This window comes from Salmo salar, chromosome 12 (genome assembly GCF_965601325.2).
Source record: "Salmo salar chromosome 12, fSalSal1, whole genome shotgun sequence".
Taxonomy (NCBI): domain Eukaryota; kingdom Metazoa; phylum Chordata; class Actinopteri; order Salmoniformes; family Salmonidae; genus Salmo; species Salmo salar.
Window position 1 is genome coordinate 42,994,333 of NC_138302.1, and position 27,958 is coordinate 43,022,290.

The 27,958-nt window shown below is 42.2% G+C and overlaps 1 protein-coding gene across 5 annotated transcripts in view; it reads right to left on the bottom strand.

Moving 5' to 3' along the window:
- Positions 1-27,958, bottom strand: part of LOC106565046 (receptor-type tyrosine-protein phosphatase T) — a 500,470-nt gene that overhangs the window by 34,621 nt on the left and 437,891 nt on the right. For all 5 annotated transcript variants that reach the window (XM_082958989.1, XM_082958987.1, XM_014131664.3 and 2 more), the window contains 2 exons: positions 18,782-18,969; positions 6,945-7,032 (listed from right to left, as the gene is read on the bottom strand). In XM_082958989.1, coding sequence (XP_082815115.1) covers positions 6,945-7,032; positions 18,782-18,969 — 276 coding nt within the window. The remainder of the gene's footprint in view (positions 1-6,944; positions 7,033-18,781; positions 18,970-27,958) is intronic.

The following is a 27,958-nucleotide window of genomic DNA, read 5'->3' on the forward strand; positions in this document are numbered from 1 at the left end:
TGCTCAGCCCTTTCCTGTACTCCTTGTTCATCCATGACTGCGTGGCCATGCACGCTTCCAACTCAATCATCAAGTTTGCATACGTCACAACAGTAGTAGGCCTGATTACCAACAATGACGAGAGCCTACTGGGAGGAGGTGAGGGCCCTGGGTGTGTGGTGCAAGGAAATAACCTCTCACTCAATGTCAACAAAACAAAAAAGCTGATTGTGGACTTCAGGAAACAGCAGAGGGAGCACCCCCCAATTCACATCAACGGGACCGAAGTGGAGAAGGTGGAAAGCTTCTAGTTCCTCGGCATACACGTCACTGACAAAGTGAAATGGTACACTCACACAGACAGTGTGGTGAAAAAGGCGCAACAGCGCCTCTTCAACATCAGGAGGCTGAAGAAATTTGGCTTGTCACCTAAAACCCTCACAAACTTCTACAGATGCACAATTGAGAGCATCCTGTCAGGCTGTATCACCACCTGGTATGGCAACTGCACCGCCCGCAACTGCAGAGTTCTCCAGAGGGTGGTGCGGTCTGCCCAATGCATCATCGGGGGCAAACTACCTGCCCTCCAGGACACCTACAGCACTCGATATTACAGGCCAAAAAGATCATCAAGGACAACAAACACCCGAGCCACTGCCTGTTTACCCCGCTATTATCCAGAAGGCGAGGTCAGTACAGGAGCATCAAAGCTGGGACCGAGAGACTGAAAAACAGCTTCTCTCTCAAGGCCATCAAACCGTTAAATAGCCATCACTAGCACATTAGAGGCAGCTGCCATATACACAGACTTGAAATCACTGGCCACTTTAATGGAACACTGGTCAATTTAATAATGTTTACATATTTTGCATTACTCATCTCATATGTACAGTTGAAGTCGGAAGTATACATATACCTTAGCCAAATACATTTAAACTCAGTTTATCACAATTCCTGACATTTAATCCTAGTAAAACTTCCCTGTCTTAGGTCAGTTAGAATAACCACTTTATTTTAAGAATGTGAAATGTCAGAATAACAGTAGAGAGAATGATTTATTTCAGATTTTATTTCTTTCATCACATTCCCAGTGGGTCAGAATTTTACATACACTCAATTAGTATTTGGTAGCATTGCCTTTAAATTGTTTAACTTGGGTCAAACGTTTTGGGTAGTCTTCCACAAGCTTCTCACAATAAGTTGGGTGAATTTTGGCCCATTTTTCTGGCCATAGCTGGTGTAACTGAGTCAGGTTTGTAGGCCTCCTTGCTCACACACGCTTTTTCAGTTCTGCCCACAAATTTTCAACAGGATTGAGGTCAGGGCTTTGTGATGGCTACTCCAATACCTTGACTTTTTTGTCCTTAAGCCATTTTGCCGCAACTTTGGAAGTATGCTTGGGGTCATTGTCCATTTGGATGACCCATTTGCGACCAAGCTTTAGATATTACCGCACTGCTGGAGCTAGAAACACAAGCCTTTCGCTACACCCGCAATAACATCTGCTAAACACGTGTATGTGACCAATAAAATTTGATACAACAGGTTTTTTTCTATTTTCATTTAACCCTTATTTAGCTAGGCAAGTCAGTTAAGATCAAATTCTTATTTACAATGATGGCCTACCGTCATTGAAAAAACAGGTGTAAAACAGTACAGTGAAATTCTTACATTGATAGCTTTTTTTCCAACAATGCAGTGATAATAATATAGACAATAGAAAATGTAATAAAATAAAAATGCTTTTTTTCAGGTAAGTGCCAGTACCTTATTCAATGTGCAGGGGTACTAATGTGGTTGAGGTGGGTTTACACATAAAGTGACTGGTAGTAACTGGTAGGAAACAGGGTTGAAAAGTGACTGGTAGCAGGAATATATAAAAACTTTCGGTAATATACATACTAATGGTAATAAATACTGTACATGTAAACAGGAGTAAGTGACCAGAAGCAGGATAAATACTAATGGTAATGGCAATCAATCTATGGATAGCAGCGTAATGGAGTAATAAATCTATTCAATAATAATTTTAGCAGCAGTGTAGTTTGTGTTTGAGTGGGTAGAGACCTGTGGATGGGCATAGAGTCAGTGTGGATTGTCTGTTGGAAAGAGAAAGCAGTAGTTGTTAGCCATTTAACAGTCTTATGGCCAGGGAATATGAAGCTGTTTAGGAGTCTGTTTGTTTGAACCTTGAGGCACCGGTACTGCCTGCCGGTAGGGAGCATGGAGAAACATACATGTCTCGGGTGGCTGGAGTCTTTTGCAAATTTTCAGACCTTTCTCGTACACCGCCTGGCATGTACTGTACATCCTGGATGGCTGGGAGCTCGCTCCCAGTGATGGGCTGGGCCATCTAAACCACCCTCTGTAGGGTCTTCCGGTCGCGGGTGGTGCAGTTGCAATACCAAACGTTGATATAACCAGTCAGGATCAGAGTATGTCAGCAGAGCTGGAGCAGAGCGTGCCCAATTTGACTGGAGCTTTGGAGTGGAATTCCCAAATGCTGGAGCGTCTGCCTTGTCGCCCGCTCCAATTTCACTCCAGTATCACTCACTTCACGAGCTCAGGGCACGCCCACCCCAGGATGCATTTGTAGTCTACTTGTGTGCTGCTACAGCTCCTTGCTTTAGCTACTGTCATGAAGAAACACACAGGTGCTAAATCAAGGTGACTTACAACGATGAGGACCAAGAGCAAGAGAGGGATTGCGGTGATGTAGTGTATTTGTTTGTTTTTATGTATTGTTTCTTTGTATTGGGAAAGAATCCCTTTACTGAAAAGCTATTTCGATGTGTTTATACTGTTGGCCAGTAGGGGGCAGTATGACCTGTTTGCTTTGCACTGGGACTATATGCGATCCTGTGTTCTCATAATTGGGAGAACCTTTCAAAGAGTAGCCATGCTCTCCTGTTTCATCATTTATCCTGTGTTACAGGTCAGTAAAGTGTGAAAATACACTGAATACCACAATATAGTTGTGTAACTTGCCTGTTGAAGTGAATGTAATGGTTTTGAACAACATAGTAATTATATAACTTCATACCAGACAGAAAACGCATGTTGGGTGTAAAATGAAATGGCGGTGCATTCCTCTGATCTAGAAAAAAATGAATTGTTAACTCCTGAACATTTTTATTTTTGAAAAAGACACTCCTGACAATATCCTAAGGGCTTAGAGAATTTTATGTTGTAACTGTGATGTTTAAGAACGTTGTAATTGTTGTACAATAAATGTTAGATAACCTCCGGATAGCTATTAGCTGGCTCCGGTTAGCTGTTTGTTAGCTCCTGTCAGTTGTTTGCTGGCTTCGGTTTGCGCTATGCTGGCTTGTTCAGTCATGATCCAATAAATAGCATTAATGTCATTTGCAATAGTCTTGTCTTTCCATTAGCCCATCTTTCACTGGGTAAATGTATTTTAAGCATGGGTATAAAATAACTGAGTTATACCAGTCTTTAAAGGCTTTCATGTTTTAGAGTCTATGGGTCTATAGTTGGCAACAGTCAATGACATACAGTACCAGTCAAAGGTTTGCACACAGCTACTCATTCAAGGGTTATTCTTTATTTTTACTATTATCTATGTTGTAGAATGATACTGAAGACATCAAAACTATGAAATAAACAAATGGAATCATGTAGTAAACAAAAAAATGTTAAACAAATCAAAATATATTTTATATTTGAGATTCTTCAAAGTAGCCACCATTTGCCTTGATGACAGCTTTGCACACTCTTGGCATTCTCTCAACCAGCTTCATGAGGTAGTCAGCTGGAATGCATTTCAATTAACAGGTGTGCCTTGTTAAAAAGTTAATTTGTGGAATTTCTTTCCTTCTTCTGGCGTTTGAGACAATCAGTTGTGTTGTGACAAGGTAGGGGTGGTATACAGAAGATAGCTGTATTTGGTAAAAGACCAAGTCCATATTATGGCAAGAACAGCTCAAATAAGCAAAGAGAAATTACAGTCCATCACAGATGATCTCCTCATGTGTGGTTCCCACTGCGAAGCATTGAGGAGTTGTGATGGTGTGGGGATGCTTTGCTGGACACGGTCTGAGATTTATTTAGAATTCAAGCCACACTTAACCAGCATGGCTACCACAGCATTCTGCAGGAAATACACAATCCCATCTGGTTTGCGCTTAGTGGGACTATCATTTGTTTTTCAACAGGACAATGACCCAACACAACTACATGCTGTGTAAGAGCTATTTTACCAAGGAGAGTGATGGAGTGCTGCATCAGATGACCTGGCCTCCACAATCACCCGATCTCAACCCAATTGGGATGGTTTGGGATGAGTCAGACCACAGAGTGAAGGAAAAGCAGCCAACAAGTGCTCAGCATATGTGGGAACTCCTTCAAGACTGTTGGAAAAGCATTCCAGGTGAAGCTGGTTGAGAGAATGCCAAGAGTGTGCAAAGCTGTAACTATTTTTGGATACTAATTTACATGATTCCAAATGTGTTATTTCATAGTGTTGATGTCTTTACTAGGTGGTCATCCAAGTATTTTTACTTAAGTACTTTACACTGCTGGATCAGATGTACATAAAGAGCCGATTCGAAGTTGAAGCAGAAATGGAGGTTAGTAACTAACGATCTGATGTTCAAAAGTTTTTGATGATCATAAGAAATATAAAGGATACATTTCGTGTAATCAAAGTAAAGATAAACACCAAAATAATCACAAAATAGCAAAGTTGGGTCGGAGCGCTTAAGACGGCAGCCATACAGTACGGTACATCATAGTGGGTTCCTTTAAACAAGAATGTTTTTAGGTCTAATAAATTTGTCAATCATATATATTGTAGCGCTTAAGCATTAATTACATCCTATTAATAATAATAATAATTTGTAATTATACCCAATTACATCATATAGTTGTTAACACCCAGCATTTAATAACCTTACTGAATTGGAGCCTGTTTGTCTTGTGGAAATGTAATCAATGCTTCCTGAGAGTTTCTTTTCTTCACATCAATGCCAGGTGCAAAAAAGCACCCAGTAAACATTGGGGAAGTAGAGAGTCAAGCGAATGCTAATCGTCAGTCTTTGGTCAATACATCAAGGGATTTCTACGGCAACGACTTCAAGAGAACCTCTGAAGATACTTCAACGCTACGTGCCGGGAATTAAATGGCAGTTAAGATATGAGCGACTTCCGAAGAGCTTGCGCTTTGACAGACGTGCACACATATGCAGCCTAACTTGAACTGAATCGACTACCGGTGAGCCGAGAGAGTGGCAGTTACCTCTTTTTTTGGAAATGAACTGGGATACTTATCATTCCGGGAGCACTCCTTCACACAACACCTTCTGAAGGTGTTACGCATGATTCCAAACACAAGCTGACTCTAGTGAGTGACAGTTTGTGTAAAAAGCGCACAACACTCATAACTCAGTGGGGGTTGTGTTGTTGCCTCAGTCAATGGCAATAGTGCAGTATTGGTTCATGTCTGAATCAGATTGCATCAGGCAAAGCCTTCTCGATTGCTTTTCCTGGAAAGAGAGGATATCATTGTAATGACCAGGAATATCAAATGATGTTGATTCTTTACCCTTCAATGTGAAAATACTATTTTCTTGACAGCTAAACATCTTTGCTCCCTCTAGTTTCTTGTAAACCAAAGTTCTATTTACTTGAGAAATCAATAACCATATGCAATATACCAAAACAGTTACAGGCCTACTGTATGTGATGACAACGGTCTGCCTGACTCAGTGAAATTTCCTTCAACTTCATTTCAAAGGGTGTCCCATACATTTACCCAACTGCAACATGATGTGGAGATGTGGTCCTCTCTAAAAACACCTACTAGCGATAGCAACCAGTACTCCATTGCAATTAAATATAAACCACACAGAGTGAATGAAAAGCAGCCAACAAGTGCTCAGTATAAGTGGGAACTCCAAGAGTGTTGGAAAAGCATTCCAGGTGAAGCTGGTTGAGCGAATGCCAAGGGTGTGCAAAGCTGATAAGTCTGCCAATAGCGTTTTACTGTATGTACTCAGCTTTAAGAACTCCCCAAACACACTCTGCAGCAAGGGACTATTCTGGAAAAGAGGATAAAGACAATTTAAAGAACAGAAAGGAATCTAAAAGATTTCTGTTTTGATTGGTTCCGGTGGGCAGCTCTGCTTTACAGGACCACCACCAATTCCTCCAGTCTCTCTGATATGTAAATGTTTGCCAATAACTCTGTTTATTTTGGTAGAAATGTCTACTGAATTATAAATGACCATATGGGAGGCTTTATGTTTACACAGTGTGGGGGGGAGCAAAGAAGAAATGATCAGATAACAATCTGTTACATAGTGACTGTTCAAGTTCGCAGAGTGAAACTTTCTAAAAGGTATTTTTTTGGGTCTAACAATTAACTGTCGATTGCTCTTGGCAGACTTATGTTAAATGAAGATACCTACTGTACTCTGTGGTTTTACCAAACTTTAATGAGGAGCATGCAGTAAGATGGACAGTTTCCATTACAAGCCCATGTAATTAAAACGTTTTGACTAACAGCAAATGTATCATAATTCCTGTTGGCTATCAGCATGTGACAAGCTTTTTCATTTTAGAGCAATGTTTTATTTAAAAGCCTTCATTTGTAGGAAGTGTCTCGCCAGTGACATCTAAACGCTTAATAAAAAAAGTATTATGTCCTTGGGACAATATGCTTTTCTTGTATCACATTAAATGGGGCCTTGGGTTCTCTAACAATATGACAGCGTTGACAGCCTCGTAGACTCCACTGTTTTCAGAGTCTGCGGCATAATTACAACAACTTTAAACGGTTGCAAATGTCTTCTCTTATGAGAGAAGATTTAACCATTTCAAAGGAGTAGAACATGTCTAGCTCAAGTCTACTATAAGTACAGGAGACTCCTGAGCTCTGAAAAGACTTGAGCAAATACACCAAACACACTTGTCTAGCTCAGTATCTGTATCACTTCAGTACTCACAAGCGATGATGTTGCCGTATCGGTTCTTGTTGCGGTTGTCATCCTTCTTGGCGGTCTCCCATGGGGCCGCCTGTCCTTCGGTCAGGCCCTGTAAACACATCACACACACTATCAAACATTGCTGCAGGCCAGTGTGGACACACACACACACAGTGAAAATATCAACCTTGCAGTTAAAATAACAATCTACTTGAGTGCGTACAGTAAAACCATACTATAGCATTAACCAAACATTGGAGGCACAAGTAAGCAAAAAGGGCCATGAAATGTTAAACAATGATTACTGATATAACTTTGTTATGACGCAGTGAATTGTATCATAAGATGAAAGTGTTAGAAGACAGAAAGTCACAACATGAAAGATGCCATTCCTCCAGCCACAAACTATTTATTGGTTTGAAATCTTTTGATTTGTTGACTCAAAGAACTGAAAAGAGTCTTGCTCATCATGTATTGCTCACTTTTCACTAATGGGCCCTGTTAAGACTCGCCTGCTAACCATTTTGGATTCTGAATACCTCACGAGTAGGCATGTACAGTACCAGTCAAAAGTTTTAGAACACCTACTCATTCAAGGGTTTTTCTTTATTTTTACTATTTTCTACATTGTAGAATAATAGTGAAGACATCACAATTATGAAATAACATATGGAATCATGTAGTAACCAAAAAAGTGTTAAACAAATCAAAATATATAATATATATTTATGCTTCTAATTGACTGAGACATTGACAAGGATGAATATTCAAATATACAGTCTGTCAGAAGGACTCCAATAAATACATGAGCACATGATATCCCATGGTGTAATGGGACTTAAATGGAGTTTCTTGTCCTTCTCTGGATAATCTCAACTGTACAGAGAACATGACAATGCGGCAAACTTGACAGCAAAAATTTGCTAAGAAGAGAGTGTTTGTCTGGTTAACAGGCTGCACAAGGGAGGCCATATGGACTGTGTGCTATTTTTGCATTCCTGTATAAAGATCACAGGGGCAAATCTGTCACTGCCGCCTAATTTATGCCAAATTGTCCTTTAGCGTCCATCAACGGATATCTGTGTTAAGATGCCGATACAACAAGCTTTCATTTGCACAGCTTTCACTTGCAGACAACATACAGTTTAACCCATTTACCCGATGTTGATTCCTCGTCGCCCAGTCAATTGGAAAATGGATTTGCTGTCTATCCCCCAAACAGGGAGTTTATTATTAAAGGTTAAAGGTGAATGCTTTCACAGGGAAGCCTCCAATCCACTCCCTATGTTTACTTCCTGTTAAAGCTGTAATATCCAGTTGCCCATCTCGGTCTGGTTTGGCCATGGCATAAACGGCGCTCTCTCTACCCTCTGTAATAACGCTGGCAGCTGTGAAGACCCTGAGACCTCTACTCCATCATGGCACATCTGTATCCTTATTGAGCGTAAAATAGAGCTACTCCCCATCACCGGCTCAGTTCCACACCACTCTGGTCTGCACTGACAGACCGAGGATGATTGATGGGTACATTCTCATAGCTTTCTGTTTCTCTATATACTTCCGGACATTTCTCATATATACAACAGATTTGAGAAAGAGCTTTGCACGGAACAAGACCTATGGCATTCCCTTATGCTGCCGGGACTATGTTACTGTTAAAAAAAATAGATGAATAAATAGATGGATTTGTGGCAGTTTGAATGTGTGCTTAACCTGGACTTCACCATAATAGCTGGTTAAAAATGAATTGCTGTTAATCAACACAGGAAGTCTATGGTTTTACAAAGGCAAGCAGAGCCTTTTTGGCATGCAACCTAAATCTGACTGCCCCCTACAATTGAAGGGTAGATCGCAGTAAGGCCAAAGTGAGGAGCGCACAAAAGAGAAACAGAGAAAAATGGGATGGAGAAAGAGTGAGAGGGAAAGGAAGAGAATGCAAATGAGAGAGAAGGGGAGAAGAGATAGCAATTAAACTACATCCAATAGGATGTAGAAGACAAAACACTGTGCCCCATAATCACTATGTGGCTAATTGACCATTTCAATTGATCAGATAGGTTCCTGTGCTTGGGCTCACCATGGATTAAAGCAGTTAGTTTGTGTGTGTTGGCGGGCTGACAGCAATCACCCCCTTGAAAGAAACAGTGGGGACACAGTGGGAACTAAGCAAGGACAAATTTGGTGGCCTCCCTTATCAGATAATAGCGTTCACAGCGGAAGTCAGACGAGAGCACACAGACACTGGGATCAAAGGCAGAGAATGTAAAAAGTGATAGATATAAACAAATGGCTCAGTACTGCACCCCTCCAGACACAGACAGTGCGAGAGAGAGAAAAGAGAGTGCTGCTTTCCCACTCCTGGAATAAAAAGACCCCCTGGTTACAGCTCGGCTTTTGTGATTCCCTCTGTTCAAAAGTGACAATAATACAAAGAGGCGGATGCTTGTTCAAGAACATTCAGCCAGTCAAGTTTTTCCTTTCATTCAAGCTCTAACTGTGTGCAGAGTAGTTCAGGTCGGTTGTGTATATACAGTATGCATACAAGCTATACTTTTTTAGCCTTGGGTATGGGTTCAGGATTCAATCCAAATTAGGAAATTATTGAAATAGAAATTAATGAATGACGCAAATATGTACAAAAAATGGAATCCAACCAAATAGTCTTGAGCTCATATTCCTTTACAGCTAGGCTGGCTGTCTGTAGAGAAAAAAGGGTTGTATTAATTCATCTTGGTCTGGTCCACAGAACTATTACTGACTCAGCCCCCAAATATCTATCCAATTATTTGAGACTAATATTGACTGTTCCAAATTTAAGTGTCTATCCAGTAAGAACACCTTTCTATATACCAACGCTGTTGAGTGGATCAAACTACCACAACAACTTAAAGCTATACCTACCAAAACGTATTTTAAATCTAATGTCAAAAGCTGGCTGATGACAACCATATAATCATTTTCATGTCTGTATCTATGAAATGTATCTATGTCTGTACCACAATGGAAGTAAGTAATTTACTTTAATATCACTGTCAACTTTTTAAAATGTGTGTATACTTGTATTTTTGTCAGATAAATCAATCAATCAACTCCATATCCATGACTCATGTAATAATGTGATTGAGTGTTTAGAAACTATGATATCAGTGCCACGTTCATTAGGCACCAAACAAAATAAAACAGACCGAAACATGGTCCCTCGCTACCTGGACTTCAGTAATGCTTGTTTTTCTGCTGCATGCCCTAATGAACATGACCCAGGCCTGTACGCCAGTGTTTTGTAGTCCCATGGCTCACTCTGGCTAGTGTTTATCCATTCATCGTTTCCCATCCGGTAATGAGAGCGAGTGGGAGTGAGGTGAATAATTGGACGGGGCTCTGTGGCCCCCTGCGGGGAAACGTTCAACTTCCCTTTTAGTTTGTGTTTGGGGAAGGGGGGATTGATGCACTTTTCAAAAAGAAGACGTCCTGAATGGAATCCCTTTCATCTACAAATCGGTCTTTTTTTGCACCTATTAATATTCTTAAAAAAGAATAAGAGAAAAGCTAGAGAAGAGGGAGAACTCCCACACTCTCATCCCCTGGTAGACGGTGGTGATGCGATGATGAGATAGAGGCAGGGGTGTGGGAGGGAGAGAGGGTCCCTGTACGCAGAGAAATGTAGACAGGCAGAACATCCCTAGAGGAAGCATTGTTTCACCTGCAGGCTCATCATCATCATCATCATCATTATCACACATGTGCGGACATAGACAACACATACACACACACAAATGCACAAACACACACACAAAGACAAAGGATCATGTTCAAAGCATTACATACATAGACACTTGAAACAAACCTTAGCAAAGTTTACATTAAAAGACAGAGGTTGGTTGCTCCTAAATGCTAACGCATTTATGCAGTTCTTCCACTTGTTCCAGTGAGTGGGTACTCCATGACCTTGTGTTTATCCACAGATGCCTATTACTCTGGGGCCATTAACCAGCCCTTGTTTTGGGGTAGCATCCAAAATGGCACCCTATTCCCTATATAGTGAATTACTTTTGACCAAAGCTCTATGGGCCCTGCACTATATAGGGAATGGGCTACCATTTGAGACGCAGCCTGGGATGAGGTCGCCTTGTCTTTTTCCATATTTAAAAAAATAAACTGATGACACGCTGCATTAACATACAGTTGAAGTCGGAAGTTTACATACACCTTAGCCAAACACATTAAAACTCAGTTTTTCACAATTCCTGACATTTAATCCTAGTAACAATTCCCTGTCTTAGGTCAGTTAGGATCACCACTTTATTTTAAGAATGTGAAATGTTAGGATAATAGTAGCAAGAATTATTTATTTCAGCTTTTATTTCTTTCATCACATTCCCAGTGGGTCAGAAGTTTACATACACTCAATTGGTATTTGGTAGGATTGCCTTTAAATTCTTTAACTTAGGTCAAACGATTCAGGTAGTTAGATTTTTCAGTTCTGCCCACAGATTTTCTATAGGATTGAGGTCAGGGCTTTGTGATGGCCACTCCAATACCTTGACTTTGTTGTCCTTAAGCCATTTTGCCACCACTTTGGAAGTATACTTGGGGTCATTGTCCATTTGGAAGACCCATTTGCGACCAAGCTTTAACTTCCTGACTGATGTCTTGAGATGTTGCTTCAATATATCCACATAATTGTCCTTCCTCATGATGCCATCTATTTTGTGAAGTGCACCAGTCCCTCCTGCAGCAAAGCACCCCCACAACATGATGCTGCCACCCCCGTGCCACACGGTTGGGACGGTGTTCTTCGGCTTGCAAGCCTCCCCCTTTTTCCTCCACACATAACAACGGTCATTATGGCCAAACAGTTCTATTTTTTATTCATCAGACCAGAGGACATTTCTCCAAAAAGTACGATCTTTGTCCCCATGTGCAATTGAAAACCGTAGTCCAGCTTTTATATCGCGGTTTTGGAGCAGTGGCTTCTTCCTTGCTGAGCGGCCTTTTAGGTTATGTCGATATAGGACTCGTTTTACTGTGGAAATAGATACTTTTGTACCTGTTTCCCCCAGCATCTTCACAAGGTCCTTTGCTGTTGTTCTGGGATTAATTTAAACTTTTGCACCAAAGTAAGTTCATCTCTAGGAGACAGAACCTGTCTCCTTCCTGAGCGGTATGACAGCTGCGTGGTCCCATGCTGTTTATACTTGCGTACTTTTGATTGTACAGATGAACGTGGTACCTTCAGACGTTTGGAAATTGCTCCCAAGGATGAACCAAACGTGTGGAGGTCTACAATTCTTTTTCTGAGGTCTTTCTTTTGATTTTCCCATGATGTCAAGCAAAGAGGCACTGAGTTTGAAGTTGAAATACATCCACAGGTACATCTCCAATTGACTCAAATGATGTCAATTAGCCTATCAGAAGCTTCTAAAGGCATGACATCAGTTTCTGGAATTTTCAAAGCTGTTTAAAGGCACAGTCAACTTAGTGTATGTAAACTTCTGACCCACTGGAATTCTGACAGTGAATTATAAGTGAAATAATCTGTCTGTAAACTATTGTTGGAAAAATTACTTGTGTCATGCACAAAGTAGATGTCCTAACCGACTTGCCAAAACTGTAGTTTGTTAACAAGAAATTTGTGGAGTGGTTGAAACGAGATTTAATGACTACAACCTAAGTGTACATAAACTTCCGACTTCAACTGTATGTGAGCTGTCGGCACTGACACATGAGTTGTTGGCTGAATCCCAAATAGCACCCTATTCACTTTAAAGTGCCCTACTTTTGACCAGAGTCCCTAAGTGCCCTGGTTAAAAGTAGTGCAGTATAAAGAGAATAGGGTGCCATTAGTGATACAGACATTGTTTGCATGCACTGTCACACACAGAGAAGGGGGCAGAGGGCTCTATCTCAAACCAGTGTGCTATCGATTAGGTCGGGTCCCTTTATGAAGGCAACCAAATATCCAAATGCTTTTGATTAAATGATTCCGCTCCTTGTTCTTCATGTGTTTCTAGATGTCCTCTGTTATGTGATCCATTCCTCTGTTTGACTTTGTGGGCAGTCTCTGTGTGTGTGTGTGTATGTGCACCAGTGAGGGCTGTCTCCCTCTCTCAATGCATCTGTCAGGATGTGAGTAATGGGCCGATTATGCTGACAAACGCACACAGGTGGCCGCTATCGCCTTTAATCAGTCCCCAGATCTCCATTTCTCCCTCCCTTCCTTCCTTTCGCTCTCCCTTTTCTCTCTCTCCTTATCTCTTTGGTCCTTTCCTCTTCTCATACCCACAGGTTTACACCCCCACACATCCATTGAACAGGTCATAAACCATACTGTAGCTTCAACACAAAATGGAGAGCACACTGACAGAACACAAATGAAAACATAATATATGACATGTAAGGGGCACCATTTGAAATGAGTTGGGGCCTTCTTCACCATAATACAAAGCACTGACGTATGCATGTATGTCTCTTAAGATATTCTCACATCACCGCAGTCACGATCCACCAACCGCAAGTCGTGTTTGGGAATGCGTGACAATTTGACTTTCCCCATGGACTGTATGAAAAAAAACATGACCTTTATATTTCATAAGCAAGCATGGAGTAAAGTGGCAACTTAATTTTCAATGGGATAGGGGCTGAAATTGTGAGGCAAATCAGGTTAGGGGGAAGGAATAAGGCGTTATAAAAATGTCCCCAGTGATGGATGATCCTTTAAATAAGAGGCACAATTGCTGGCTTTATCAGTGCAGGCACAGTGAGCGAGAGGAAAAGGCAATGCATCTCATGTTTACAGCCAGGCAAAGGGAGGCTACCGGAGGCCTACAGCCAAGAAGTTGAATAGAACCTTCACAGCCTTCAGTTCACTCCACTGACCAGACATGAACAAAGCTCTAACATTCTTCCTTTTCTACGCTATGCACTTCTGCCCTTATGTACCAAGAAGGGGAAGAAACTCTTAATTGACCTACTCTTATATGGTAAGTATCAGTAAGAGATTGCCTATGGGATTCCTTTCTCTACAAGACGTCTCTATAGAACTAAACTCAGCAAATAAAGAAACGTCCTCTCACTGTCAACTGTGTTTATTTTCAGCAAACTTAACATGTGTAAATATTTGTATGAACATAACAAGATTCAACAACTGAAACATAAACTGAACAAGTTCCACAGACATGTGATGAACAGAAATTGAATAATGTGTCCCTGAACAAAGGGGGGGGGGGGGGGTCAAAAATCAAAAGTAACAGTCAGTATCTGGTGTGGCCACCAGCTGCATTAACCTGAGAAGATTCTGTACAGGAAGTGCCCTCGCTGACCATTCCTGGGGCTTCTTGACTCTTTTTATTGAAAACTTAGGATCTTTGCTGTAACGTGACACTTCCTACGGCTCCCATAGGCTCTCAGAACCCGGGAAAAAGCTGAATGATGTCGAGGCAGCCCCTGGTTGAAAAACATTAGCGCCTTTGGTAAGTGGTCTATCAGAGGACAATGAGACTGAGGCGCGTGCACGAGGCGACCCCATGTTTTTATTTTCTCTCTCTTTGTACTAAAACAAAGATTCCCGGTCGGAATATTATCGCTTTTTTACGAGAAAAATGGCATAAAAATTGATTTTAAACAGCGGTTGACATGCTTCGAAGTACGGTAATGGAATATTTAGAAAAAATTTTCGTCACGAAACGCGTGGGGCGCGTCACCCTTCTTTACACTTCGGATAGTGTCTTGAACGCACGAACAAAACAGAGGATATTTGAACATAACTATGGATTATTTTGAACCAAACCAACATTTGTTATTGAAGTAGAAGTCCTGGGAGTGCATTCTGACGAAGAACAGCAAAGGTAATAACATTTTTCTTATAGTAAATCTGACTTTGGTGAGGGCTAAACTTGGTGGGTGTCTAAATAGCTAGCCCTGTGATGCCGGGCTATGTACTTAGAATATTGCAAAATGTGCTTTCACCGAAAAGCTATTTTAAAATCGGACATAGCGAGTGCATAAAGGAGTTCTGTATCTATAATTCTTAAAATAATTGTTATGTTTTTTGTCAACGTTTATCGTGAGTAATTTAGTAAATTCACCGGAAGTTTGCGGGGGGTATGCTAGTTCTGAACGTCACATGCTAATGTGAAAAGCTGGTTTTTGATATAAATATGAACTTGATTGAACAAAACATGCATGTATTGTATAACATAATGTCCTAGGCGTGTCATCTGATGAAGATCATCAAAGGTTAGTGCTGCATTTAGCTGTGGTTTGGGTTTATGTGACATTATATGCTAGATTGAAAAATGGGTGTCTGATTATTTCTGGCTTGGTACTCTGCTGACATAATCTAATGTTTTGCTTTCGTTGTAAAGCCTTTTTGAAATCGGACAGTGTGGTTAGATTAACGAGAGTCTTGTCTTTAAAATGGTGTAAAATAGTAATATGTTTGAGAAATTGAAGTAATAGCATTTCTAAGGTATTTGAATAACGCGCCACAGGATTCCACTGCTGTTACGTAGGCGTCCCACCTTCCCTAGAGAGGTTAAGTACTGCTGTGCATCTCCTCCTCATGGACTGCACCAGATTTGCCAGTTCTTGCTGTGAGATGTTACCCCACTCTTCCACCAAGGCACCTGCAAGTTCCCGGGCATTTCTGGGGGGAATGGCCCTAGCCCTCACCCTCCGATCCAACAGGTCCCAGACGTGCTCAATGGGATTGATATCCGGGCTCTTTGCTGGCCATGGCAGAACACTGACATTCCTGTCATGCAGGAAATCACGCACAGAATGAGCAGTATGGCTGGTGGCATTATCATGCTGGAAGGTCATGTCAGGATGAGCCTGCAGGAAGGGTACCACATGAGGGAGGAGGATGTCTTCCCTGTAACGCACAGCGTTGAGATTGCCTGCAATGAAAACAAGCTCAGTCCGATGATGCTGTGACACACCGCCCCAGACCACAACGGACTCTCCACCTCTAAATCGATCCCGCTCCAGAGTACAGGCCTCTGTGTAACGCTCATTCCTTCGACGATAAACGCAACTCCGACCATCACCCCTGGTGAGACAAAACCGCACACTTTTTGCCAGTCCTGTCTGGTCCAGCGACAGTGGGTTTGTGCCCATAGTCGACGTTGTTGCTGGTGATGTCTGGTGAGGACCTGCCTTACAACAGGCCTACAAGCCCTCAGTCCAGCCTCTCTCAGCCTATTGCGGACAGTCTGAGCACTGATGGAGGGATTGTGCGTTCCTGGTGTAACTCGGGCAGTTGTTGTTGCCATCCTTTACCTGTCCCGCAGGTGTGATATTTGGATGTACTGATCCTGTGCAGGTGTTGTTACACGTGGTCTGCCACTGCGAGGACGATCAGCTGTCCGTCCTGTCTCCCTGTAGCGCTGTCTTAGGCACAGTACGGATATTGCAATTTATTGCCCTGGCCACATCTGCAGTCCTCATGCCTCCTTGCAGCATGCCTACGGCACGTTCACGCAGATGAGTAGGGACCCTGGGCATCTTTCTTTTGGTGTTCTTCAGAGTCAGTAGAAAGGCCTCTTTAGTGTCCTAAGTTTTCATAACTGTGACCTTAATTGCCTACCGTCTGTAAGCTGTTAGTGTTTTAATGACCGTTCCACAGGTGCATGTTCATAAATTGTTAATGGTTCATTGAACAAGAATGGGATTCAGTGTTTAAACCCTTTACAAAGAAGATCTGTGAAGTTATTTGGATATTTACGAATTATCTTTGAAAGACAGGGTCCTAAAATAGGAACGTTTCTTTTTTTGCTGAGTTTAGATACAATAGTCAAGTACCTACAGCAGAGGCAAGGCCACGGCAGGGCCAGGCCGGGCAGAGGCCCTGCCAGATTGAACACTGACCCACCCAATCAGGATGGCTGAAAATAAAAATTGGTTTTAAATGAAAATGTATTTGCTGTTTGTATTGTCTCCTGACTAAATCAGAAATGCCTGTCTTGGTAGGCCAGGTTTATGTTTGCTGATTCAAGTGAGTGAGTTTGGGGACCGCGTTTATCTGTCCCCAAACATATCAGCAAAAAGGGCTAGGCCTAATATTTAATTCTAGATATCATGGTGGATGTATTTCACATTGCCATGATTTTAGGTAATTCAGAGTAGCCTATATCTGTTTCTCATATTTTTCACCAGGCAGGCTCTTTCAGCAAAATTTTAGTATACCCACTTCTCAATGGACCACAACTACGCTACTGATGTCAGGGTATTTTTGCTGTTATTTTGCTGGAAAGTGTTGGCCCAGTCACTTTTACTCAGGCCCAGCCACACAGCAATTTCTACCTATGCCTTTGACCTACAGCATAGTGTTCCTGGAAGGCTGACTTTTTAAATGAAAGGACTACGTAGCATAGTGTTGAGTGACCTTTGTCAATTTGAATACGGAAAATAATCCTTGGTCTGGATATTCCGGAATGTCCATCTGTAGATGCTCTACAGATTGCCAAACTATCTGTAGATAAGCAATTGTTTGCTAAGGTTACGGTTAGGTTTAGAATAAGGGTTAAAGTTAGGGAAAGGGTTAAGTTTAGGGTTAGTAGGTAGATAGTTGAAATGTGACTGATATCTACAGATGGACTACCCAAATAAAGTGTTACCGAATCCTTTGTTTGTTAGATAAAAACAGACTTTACATTAGTATTTTTCTATAAAGCTTAGAAAACCCAGGTGGTGTCTGCAGACTCTTGAGTTAATAAAAGGCTGAACCCAGAGGTAAGTCTAAAGTAGAACACAAACTTGCAGCAATATTGAGGGTTAAATTCTTTCCAATCTCAGGTTAAAAGGACAAATAATTGGTTGAGAGTTTTGGCATTAGGAATACGACTGTTGGCATTATTTGTTGTTTCATGATATCCAATTGGTAGTTACAGTCTTGTCCCATCGCTGCAACTCCCCTATGGACTTGGGAGAGGAGAAGGTCGAGAGACATGCGTTCTACAAAACATGACCCTGTCAAGCAAGCTGGCGACTGAAGTCAGCTTGCAGGCGCCCGGCCCGCCGCAAGGAGTTGCTAGAGCACAATGGGACAAGGAAATCCCAGCTGGCCTAACCCGGACAATTGTACACCGCCTCAGGGGTCTCCCAGTCACGGCCAGCTGTGACACAGCCTGGGATCGAACCAGGGTCTGTAGTGATGCCTCAAGCACTGCGATGCAGTGCCTTAGACCGCTGCGCCACTCGGGATGCCCAAAGTTACCTAACTTAACGTATGTGCCACTTTGGTGCCACGTTTTAAGAAAAAAACATAATATTAAAATACTTTACTGGACTTAATTAGGATGCAATGCGGGAGTAATTAAAAAGTTATGGTCTTTAGTGGAGAAAAAACACTCATATTCCAAGACGACACAAACATCGATCAATAGATGGGGTGGAAATCAGTTTTATAGATTTGAGAATTCATTGTCTTTGATTTGTCTTGGTAAATATTAATATTAATTATGTTTTCAAATGTGATATTCAATAAATATTTGATAAGTGCACCACCAGTGTGTTTCCCTTATTAAAAAGAGAAGTGCAAATTAGATTTCATCATATCATTCAAACAGATGTGCTGTAATCAAATAAACTAAAACAGATATCAAACAACAAAATGATTCCTTCAAGGCAGAAAGTCAGCAATGCAACTGGACATAATGATTTCTGGTCGAAATGGAAGATGTCATGTAAAAGAGGAAACTGACGATATTGGAAGTTTGAATAGAACATCAAAGTTATCTTGAAAACATTATCTTACAAGTTCCTGGGAGACAGTCTAGCGACCACAATGCCACGACTTCCTGTCAAAAACCACACATAATTCCCTGTGATGTTGATGAAACCGTACTAACCATTCTTACCTCATACTCTTCCTTAAAGCCATATCCCTGGCCACACTTCATCTGGGTAATGTGTTGGAGGAGGTCGGCTACACGGATGGCAGGCTGGAACTGGCCGGCCTGGTAGGACATCTCCACCGACTCACAGCCCCCGTACGGGTACGTCTGGATGGTCAACGATGGCTGGGACATCTCACTATGGCTGCTGTCTGTGGACCAAGGAGAAAACACTCAGTATCCACTTACTCTGTGATATCATTGTGAGAGAGTGTTGGGTTTGGAAGCGTTTAACCGCATAGTGAACTATCTTTGTGTTAGAATGATTCAGTGGAACATTCATTAGTATACACTACATGCCCAAAAGTATGTGGACACCTGCTTGTCGAACATCTCATAAAAAAAAATCACGGGCATTAATATGGAGTTGGTCTCCTCGTTGCTAATATAACAGCCTCCACTCTTCTGAGGAGGCTTTCCACTAGATGTTAGAACATTGCTGCAGGTACTTGCTTCCATTCAGCCACAAGAGCATTAGTGAGGTCAGGGAACTGATGTTGGGCGATTAGGCCTGGCTCGCAGTCGGCATTACAAATCATCCCAAAGATATTCGATGGGGTTGAGGTCAGGGCTCTGTGCAGGCCAGTCAAATTTTTCCACACCGATCTCGACAAAACATTTCTGTACGGACCTCGCTTTCTGCACGGGGGCATGCTGAAACAGGAAAAGGCCTTCCCCAAACGATGCCACAAAGTTGGAAGCACAGAATCATCTAGAATGGCATTGTATGCTGTAGCGTTAAGATTTCCCTTCATTGGAACTAAGGGGCCCAGCCCGAACCATGAAAAATAGTCCCAGACCATTATTCCTCCTCCACCAAATTTTACAGTTGGCACTAGGAATGGGGCAGGTAGCATTCTCCTGGCATCCGCCAAACCCAGATTCGTGCCAGATGGTGAACCATGATTCATCACGCCAGAGAATGTGTTTCCACTGCTCCAGAGTCTAATGGTGGCAAGCTTTTCACCACTCCAGCTGACGGTGCCACGTTCAATGTCACTGAGCTCTTCAGTGAGGCCATTCTACTGCCAATGTTTGTCTATGGCGATTGCATGGCTATGTGCTCGATGTTATATACCTGTCAGCAACGGGTGTGGCTGAAATAGTTGAATCCACTAATTTGAAGGGTTGTACACATACTTTTGTATATATACTGCATAACGAAATCTCTTGTTTTCATGAAATGTTGTTCTCCCAAACATTGGGATAATTCTGAAAGTGAAGACCTCTCTAGCTCTCTGGAATGTCTAGAAAAACTCATCATATTGAAAGCATGAGATCATCAAACTCTTACAGTTGACTTTCCACAAACCCTGTTGCTAGACAACGGCCTTCCTCTATCTCGCTGCTACTCAATCATTAATGATGATACATCAAAGTTAAATGGGTAATCCAAGAGACACTTTGCTTCACTATTCGATTGGATTGAAAGACATTCTTGCAATTGAGTCTTCCGTAGGTTAGGATTGGAGAGATTGAAGTAGTTTATTGCTTCTAATGAGTCCATTAAGAGGAGGAATGGGGAGCTGAATGGCAGAGAAATTCTCAATATTACAGGCATTAAATACCTAAAGTACCATTGCAAATGTGTTAGGGTAATATTACCCCATGTTTTATTAATGTGCCTATTTGCATCTTAATTATCAAAAAAATTACACACTTAAAGTGATTCTCTGCTTGAAAAAGTGTAATCCATTCAAAACATTGTGTGCTACCACATAATGAAATGTGAGTAATCTTGCAAGACTATTACCGCTATATCACTCCTAGTTTAAACAAGCCACAGGGAGTGAGCAGACGAGCAGTATTACCATGTGTTGTGGTGGAAAGAATTACTTTGCAGACATCATCTTTTAAAATAGCTCAAAGGTTTCAAAAAAAATACACACAATGCTGCCCATCAAAATCAAAGATTGTGAGTGTAAATATTAGTCGTCTATGACCTTAGGAACCTCTCCAACAGTCTGTATAGGGTTGAACTGATAATTATGAAAATGGAAACAAGGTTATCACTTTATCCTATGTTATTACATATACCTAACACAAAATGATGCAACCTGAGCACAGTCTCATCTTTCTAATTCATGTTATTTCCTGGTAATGTTCTATCAGGCCATGTTTACATTTCTGCTCAATACTCACATATCTCCATTTCCCATTGCTCCGTTTCTCCATAATTATTACTGATGGGAGATGGAGATAAACACGACACAAATCTACTCAGCCATGTAAAGGGGTAACGTTGGTTTATCGTTAGCATCTGTTTACATTGAGGTGGGTGAGGTGGGAGGCCTAGCCGTCGGACAGGGAGCAGGTACTGACTGTACACTGGAGACGGTAGGGGTCCACTTAATCCTATCCAAAGTGCCCCCTCTACAACCCTCAGTGCAGACCTAATTCATTATTCATGTGTTTTTGACTCTGCAGCAAGAGAATATCTCAAAGTGGCAGCCCAGAGGGTATATTATGTTGTAAATATTATCAAGAAACAGACTCAATCCCATTGAATGCCACCGAAATACAGAGCTGTTAATGCTTGGGGCTGCGTTGAAAGGTCAAAATGCATTTAGCCAGCCATGAAATGTATTCGTACTGCTTGGCTGTAACTTATGTTAAGATATCTTCAAGCTAATCATTTGATTTATTGACCTTGGAAGGAACTTTTTGTTGCTTGAAAACGTACGCTTTTCATAACTTCATTATTATGGCTCACAGATGCATGAGCACCGGTCCTGGCCTCGTGTGATCACATGCTGTGGCTAAGTGAGTTATCAAATGAAACATGGGACATACACAGAAGTTGGCATGTTTGAACTAGAATGGCGCTGGAGGAATAGCGTTCGTTTTATTGGCTCCTGACCAATTGTGGTGTATTTTTTGCTATCACTAACGTTGATTTGGACGAGGACTTCTACTTCAATGAGTCAGAGGCTAAAGACATGTATTATCCCGGACCAGGCCCAAATCCCGGTACTTGAAGAAGGAAGAGATGGCGCTAGAGGCCGGCGTGCGGGATACCCAACGATTAATCATGTCTATTGGCGAGTGTGCAATCACTAGAGAATAAACTGGATGAGCGCCGTTCGAGACTATCCTATCAATGGGATCTGAAGAGCTGCAATATTCTGTTTCTCCAAGGCTGAACAAGGACATGGTAAATATAAATCAACTTTTTTTGGGGGTGTTCTAAATGTTTTTGCCATATAAACATAGACAACAGACCCAGACCCACATGCTCCCACCGTCTCCATCTCCAGCGAGGTTCTGCTTGCCTGAGTTAGAATACCTCATGATAAGCTGTAGACCATACTATTTACCAAGAGAGTTTTCATCTATCTTTTTTGTAGTTGTGTATTTACCATCACAAACCGATGCTGGCACTAAGACCGCACTCAACGAGCTGTATAGAGACAAGCAAACAAGAAAATGTTCACCTAGAGGCGACGCTCCAAGTGGCCAGTGACTTTAATGCAGGAAAACTGAAATCCATTTTACCTCATTTCTACCAGCATATCACCTATGCAACTACAAGCAAAACAACTCTAGATCACCTTTACTCCACACACAGACAAAGCTCTCCCTCAACCTCCATTTGGCAGGTCTGACCATAACTTTATCCTCCTGATTCCTGCTTACATGCAAAAACTCACACAAGAAGTACAAGTGGATGGTAAGCTACAGGGCTGTTTCACTAGCACAGACTGAAATATGTTCCGGGATTCATCCAATGGCATTGAGAAGTTTACCACATCAGTTACCGGCTTTATTAATAAGTGTATCAATGATGTCGTCTGAACTGTGACCATACATACATATCCCAACCAGAAGCCATGGATTACAGATAACATACGCACTGAGCTAAAGGTTAGAGCTGCCACTTTCAATGAGCGGGACACTAATCCGGAAGCTTCTAAGAAATCCTGCTACGCCCTCCGATAAACCATCAGACAATGCGTCAATACAGCACCAAGATCGAATCCTACTACATCGGCTCTGATACTCGTCGGATGTGGCAGGGCACGCAAACTATCACAGATTTAAAAGGGAAACCCAGACACAAGCTGTCCAGTGACACGAGCCTGCCAGAAGACTTCAGTACCTTCTATGCTCGCTTCAAGGCTAGCTACACTGAAACATGCATGAGAACACCATCTCTTATAGACAATTGTGTGATCACTCTCTCCATAGCCAATGTGAGTAAGACATTTAAACAGGTTAACATTCACAAGGCCGCAGGGCAAGACGAATTACCAGGATGTGCCTACCCTCACCCCCAGGTGGTGAGGGTAGGCAACAACAAATCTGTCACACTGACCCTCAACACAGAGGCCCCTCAGGGTTGCATGCTTAGTCCTCTCCTGTACTCCCTGTTCACCCACGACTGCCTGGCCGCACACTACTCCTTCACCATAATTAAGTTTGCAGATGACCCGACGGTGGTAGGCCTGATCACTGACGACGATGAGACAGCCTACAGGGAGGAGTTCAGAGACCTGGTGCCAGGACAACAACCTCAACATCAGCAAGTCAAAGGAGCTGATCATGGACTATAGGAAACGTGTGTGCTGAGCACGCCCCCATCAACGTTCCTCAGTGTCCACATCACTAAGTTATTATTTCAAGGTTTTACTGCTAACCTACAAAGCATTACATGGGCTTGCTCCTACCTATCTTTCCGATTTGGTCCTGCCGTACATACCTACACGTACGCTACGGTCACAAGACGCAGGCCTCCTAATTGTCCCTAGAATTTCTAAGCAAACGGCTGGAGGTAGGGCTTTCTCCTATAGAGCTCCATTTTTATGGAATGGTCTGCCTACCAATGTGAGAGACGCAGACTCAGTCTCAACCTTTAAGTCTTTACTGAAGACTTATCTCTTCAGTAGGTCCTATGATTAAGTATAGTCTGGCCCAGGAGTGTGAAGGTGAACGGAAAGGCTGGAGCAACGAACCGCCCTTGCTGTCTCTGCCTTGCCGGTTCTCCTCTTTCCACTGGGATTCTCTGCCTCTAACCCTTTTACAGGGGCTGAGTCACTGGCTTACTGGTGTTCTTCCATGCCGTCCATGGGAGGGGTGCGTCACTTGAGTGGGTTGAGTCACTGACGTGGTCTTCCTGTCTGGGTTGGCGCCCCCCCTTGGGTTGTGCCATGGCGGAGATCGTTGTGGGCTATACTCGGCCTTGTCTTAGGACGGTAAGTTGGTGGTTGGAGACATCCCTCTAGTGGTGTGGGGGCTGTGCTTTGGCAAAGTGGGTGGGGTTATATCCTGCCTGTTTGGCCCTGTCCGGGGGTATCATTGGATGGGGCCACAGTGTCTTCTGATCCCTCCTGTCTCAGCCTCCAGTATTTATGCTGCAGTAGTTTATGTGTCGGGGGGCTAGGGTCAGTCTGTTACATCTGGAGTATTTCTCTTGTCTTATCCGGTGTCCTGTGTGAATTTAAATATGCTCTCTCTAATTCTCTCTTTCTGTCTTTCTCTCGGAGGACCTGAGCCCTAGGACCATGCCTCAGGACTACCTGGTATGATGACTGTCCCCAGTCCACCTGGCCGTGCTGCTGCTCCAGTTTCAACTGTTCTGCCTGCGGCTATGGAACCCTGACCTGTTCACCGGACGTGCTTGTTGCACCCTCGACAACTACTATGATTATTATTATTTGACCATGCTGGTCATTTATGAACATTTTAACATCTTGACCATGTTCTGTTATAATATCCACCCTGCACAGCCAGAAGAGGACTGGCCACCCCTCATAGCCTGGTTCCTCTCTAGGTTTCTTCCTAGGTTTTTGGCCTTTCTAGGGAGTTTTTCCTAGGGAGTTTTTCCTAGCCACCGTGCTTCTTTCACATGCTTTGCTTGCTGTTTGGGGTTTTGGGCTGGGTTTCTGTACAGCACTTTGAGATATCAGCTGATGTACGAAGGGCTATATAAAAATAAATTTGATTGATTGAAATTTGATTATCATGGTCCACACACACCAACACAGTCGTGAAGAGGGCATGACAATGACTCTTTCCCCTCAGGAGCCTGAAAAGTTTCAGAATGGGCACTCAGATCCTCAAAACGTTATAGAGCTGCACCATTGAGAGTATCTTTACTGGCTGCATCACTTCTTGGTATGGCAACTGCTCGACATCTGACAGGAAGGCGCAACAGAGGGTAGCGTGTACGGCCCAGTATATCACTCGGGCTGAGCTCCCTGCCATCCAGGACCTCTATACCAGGCAGTGTCAGAGGAAGGCCCTAAAAATGGTCAAAGACTTCAGCCACCCAAGTCATAGACTGTTCTCTCTGCTACTGTATGACAAGCGGTACCAATGCACCAAGGCTGCAACCAACAGGATCCTGAACAGCTTCTACCCCCAAGTCCTAAGACTGTTAAATAGTTAACTAACAGCTACACGGACTATCTGCATTGACCCTTTTTGCACTTACTCTTTTGACTCATCACATGCTCTGTTACTTTGTTTGTCTATCCTGTTGCCTAGTCACTTCATCCCTACCTAAATGTACATTAAGTATTAACTAAATTACCTCGTACCCCTGCACATCGACTCGTTACTGGTACCCAGTGTACAGTATATAGCCAAGTTATCGTTTCTCATTGTGTAATTATTCGTTGTGTTATTATTTTTTGATTATTTCAACAACAAAAAATCTCTGAATTGTTGGGAAGGGCCCAAGCATGTGACAATTACAATTTCATTTTATGTTAAAAGAGTCAAGTGAAAATCAATCCCCTTTCAGGAAACGTCTGTTCTTTCTTTACTTCATTCTGAAGGCCAAACATGGCAGAAAATATATAAAGAAAATAAAGAGGTTTCCCAGAGAGCAGGGTTCTGTTGTGAATATTTCTCTGTTGTGAAGGGAGGGAGGACAGCTTGGCTCAGGTTACAAGGGTGCATGGCTCGTAAAACGCTATACTGAGAAATATTATTATGTCCTAGCAAAAAAAGAGATCACTACCAATAATTTTTCTAAAAGTGTTGGAAGATACGGTTTGGGAGAGTCCCTGAATCTCAAGACAGCTTGACTTTCTATTTAGGTGTACAAAGCGATATTGACTCACACCTTCGCAGCGTCTACCAACTGTGTCACAATATGGTAGAACATTGAGCACAATATGATGCTCAGAGTGTGGAGACATATAGAAAAAAAATACTTCAAAATGAACATCCTATTTCGCAGAAGTTCTTCTAATAAAGGACATTGCCTTTAAAGTAATTTCGCCATTTTAGTGTGCAGTACTTCCATGAGGTGCAGACTAATGATTAGTGCTGAAATCGCATTAAGCTCAATTATCTACAGTGCAACATTATCACTAAACAACAATTTTTGACCATTAGCAATAATTACCATCCATACAAAAATACATTGGACAGCTCTTTGAGCGGGGACAATATAATGCTTTTTGAAATTACCTAAAATGTACCTCCATTCTAAAGACTAAATATAGCTGGAGAAGATTTGAGATAATGTGCAGTGATTTTCCAAGTGTAGAAATTAGTCATTCTCTAAAACCCTTAGGAACATTTAAGCGTTGTAGGAACCAAATACACCTAGCCCCTTCTTTTAACATGGACCAGGATCCATCCTGTTTTATGTGTTCAAACATGGCATTATAAGTTAAGCCAATGCAAATTAAGAACTTTAGCTTCCTCTGCTTTTGGCAGATATACAGTATCTGCTGCATTTAGAAATGTGAATGGCGTAAATTATGCAAGAGGATAGATGCATTCTAAACTAAGTCATGTCTGCTGGCAGCGTATAGGCATCTACTCTACTAATGGATATCTTATCAATACCATTTTGCATACGCTGATAAAAAAACTAAGTATGGATTTCATTCAACACTCCCAAATGTAACAGTATTCGCTAGCTGAGACTCTGCTCCTGGTGATGGATAAACAAGGGAACTGTGCCAGTCCCAGAGTTGGTTCCCCCTTGCACCCCTCAAAGTTCTCCACCACCTGTGAAACTGAAGCCCTCCCTTCAGCAGGACCAATAATCCTGCTCACCAAGTCCTCTAATCCAGTCAGTCCATCCAGCTTGCCTGACAGTTCACAGCCAGAAGACAGACTCTATCCCGCCTCTAGCTGTCGGTCTTCTTCAGTTTCTGGTGAAGCATTGATACCTCTGGTGCTGAGAGCAAGTAACATTAAAGCAACGAGCCCACATGCAGAGCAACTGAAATGCCTATGACTAAGTAAGAGATAGAGAGGCGGGGAAGAGGAAAAATGGAAATGTACAGCATCATCGGTCATATCTAATGGACTGCCTGCAGTGTCAGCTAAATATATTACACAGGACTTTATAAATTGGCCTATGATCAATATTCAGTGAATTGACTCAAGGCCACACTACTACTAGCTAAGCATGTGCATGAAACAGCTGTGATCTCATGCTTTCTCTCAGACAGTGAATGAAATTGCGTCACTGATTGGAATGTAACGCTTAAAAACGTATGCCTATTTGCATCGCAAAAGAAACACCTAAGCCATCGAAACCCAGACTAATATACAAAAACAGCTAAGCCTAGCTTTGCATGAGAGCATTGATTTTCTAAAGCTCCTTCCTCGACACTAAGACATCTTGCTTCTCCCTCTCCATCTCTATTTATTCTCCTTTTTTCGCTTGGCGGTAGCCGGTCAGGCTAGAATGAATAGGCAAAGCTAAATTATTGACTGTGAAACTTGATGATTATGGCATGTACTATGGACAATTTACAGATTTACTGCTGAAATCAATAAATGCTGCAGATGCTTTGGACTTGCTTGCCTGCCTTCCCCTGCCTCCTGTAATGTTTGACAAGACTCTTTTCCCCCTGCCTGGGCTCTGTTTGGTTAGAGCTGGCTTTCTCTCCCCTGGCCAGTAAGAAGGGGGTTTGTCGGCCATTACTGTGATTTGCTCGGTCAACAACAGTGCTTGAGAAAGGTACACTTGGACTCCAACCACCTTTGGAGGAGAGGATATATGGCGGGCTCAGACCTTCCCTGTTTTTTACATAAGTGGTGACTTTAATATAAACACTTGAATAGATTAAAAACACAGTACAGGTAATTCCACTTGGCTATGAATTGGGTGAACAAGGACTCTCTAGGAGTTTTAGGGGATACCATTTAGAATATACGAGACGGCTACTT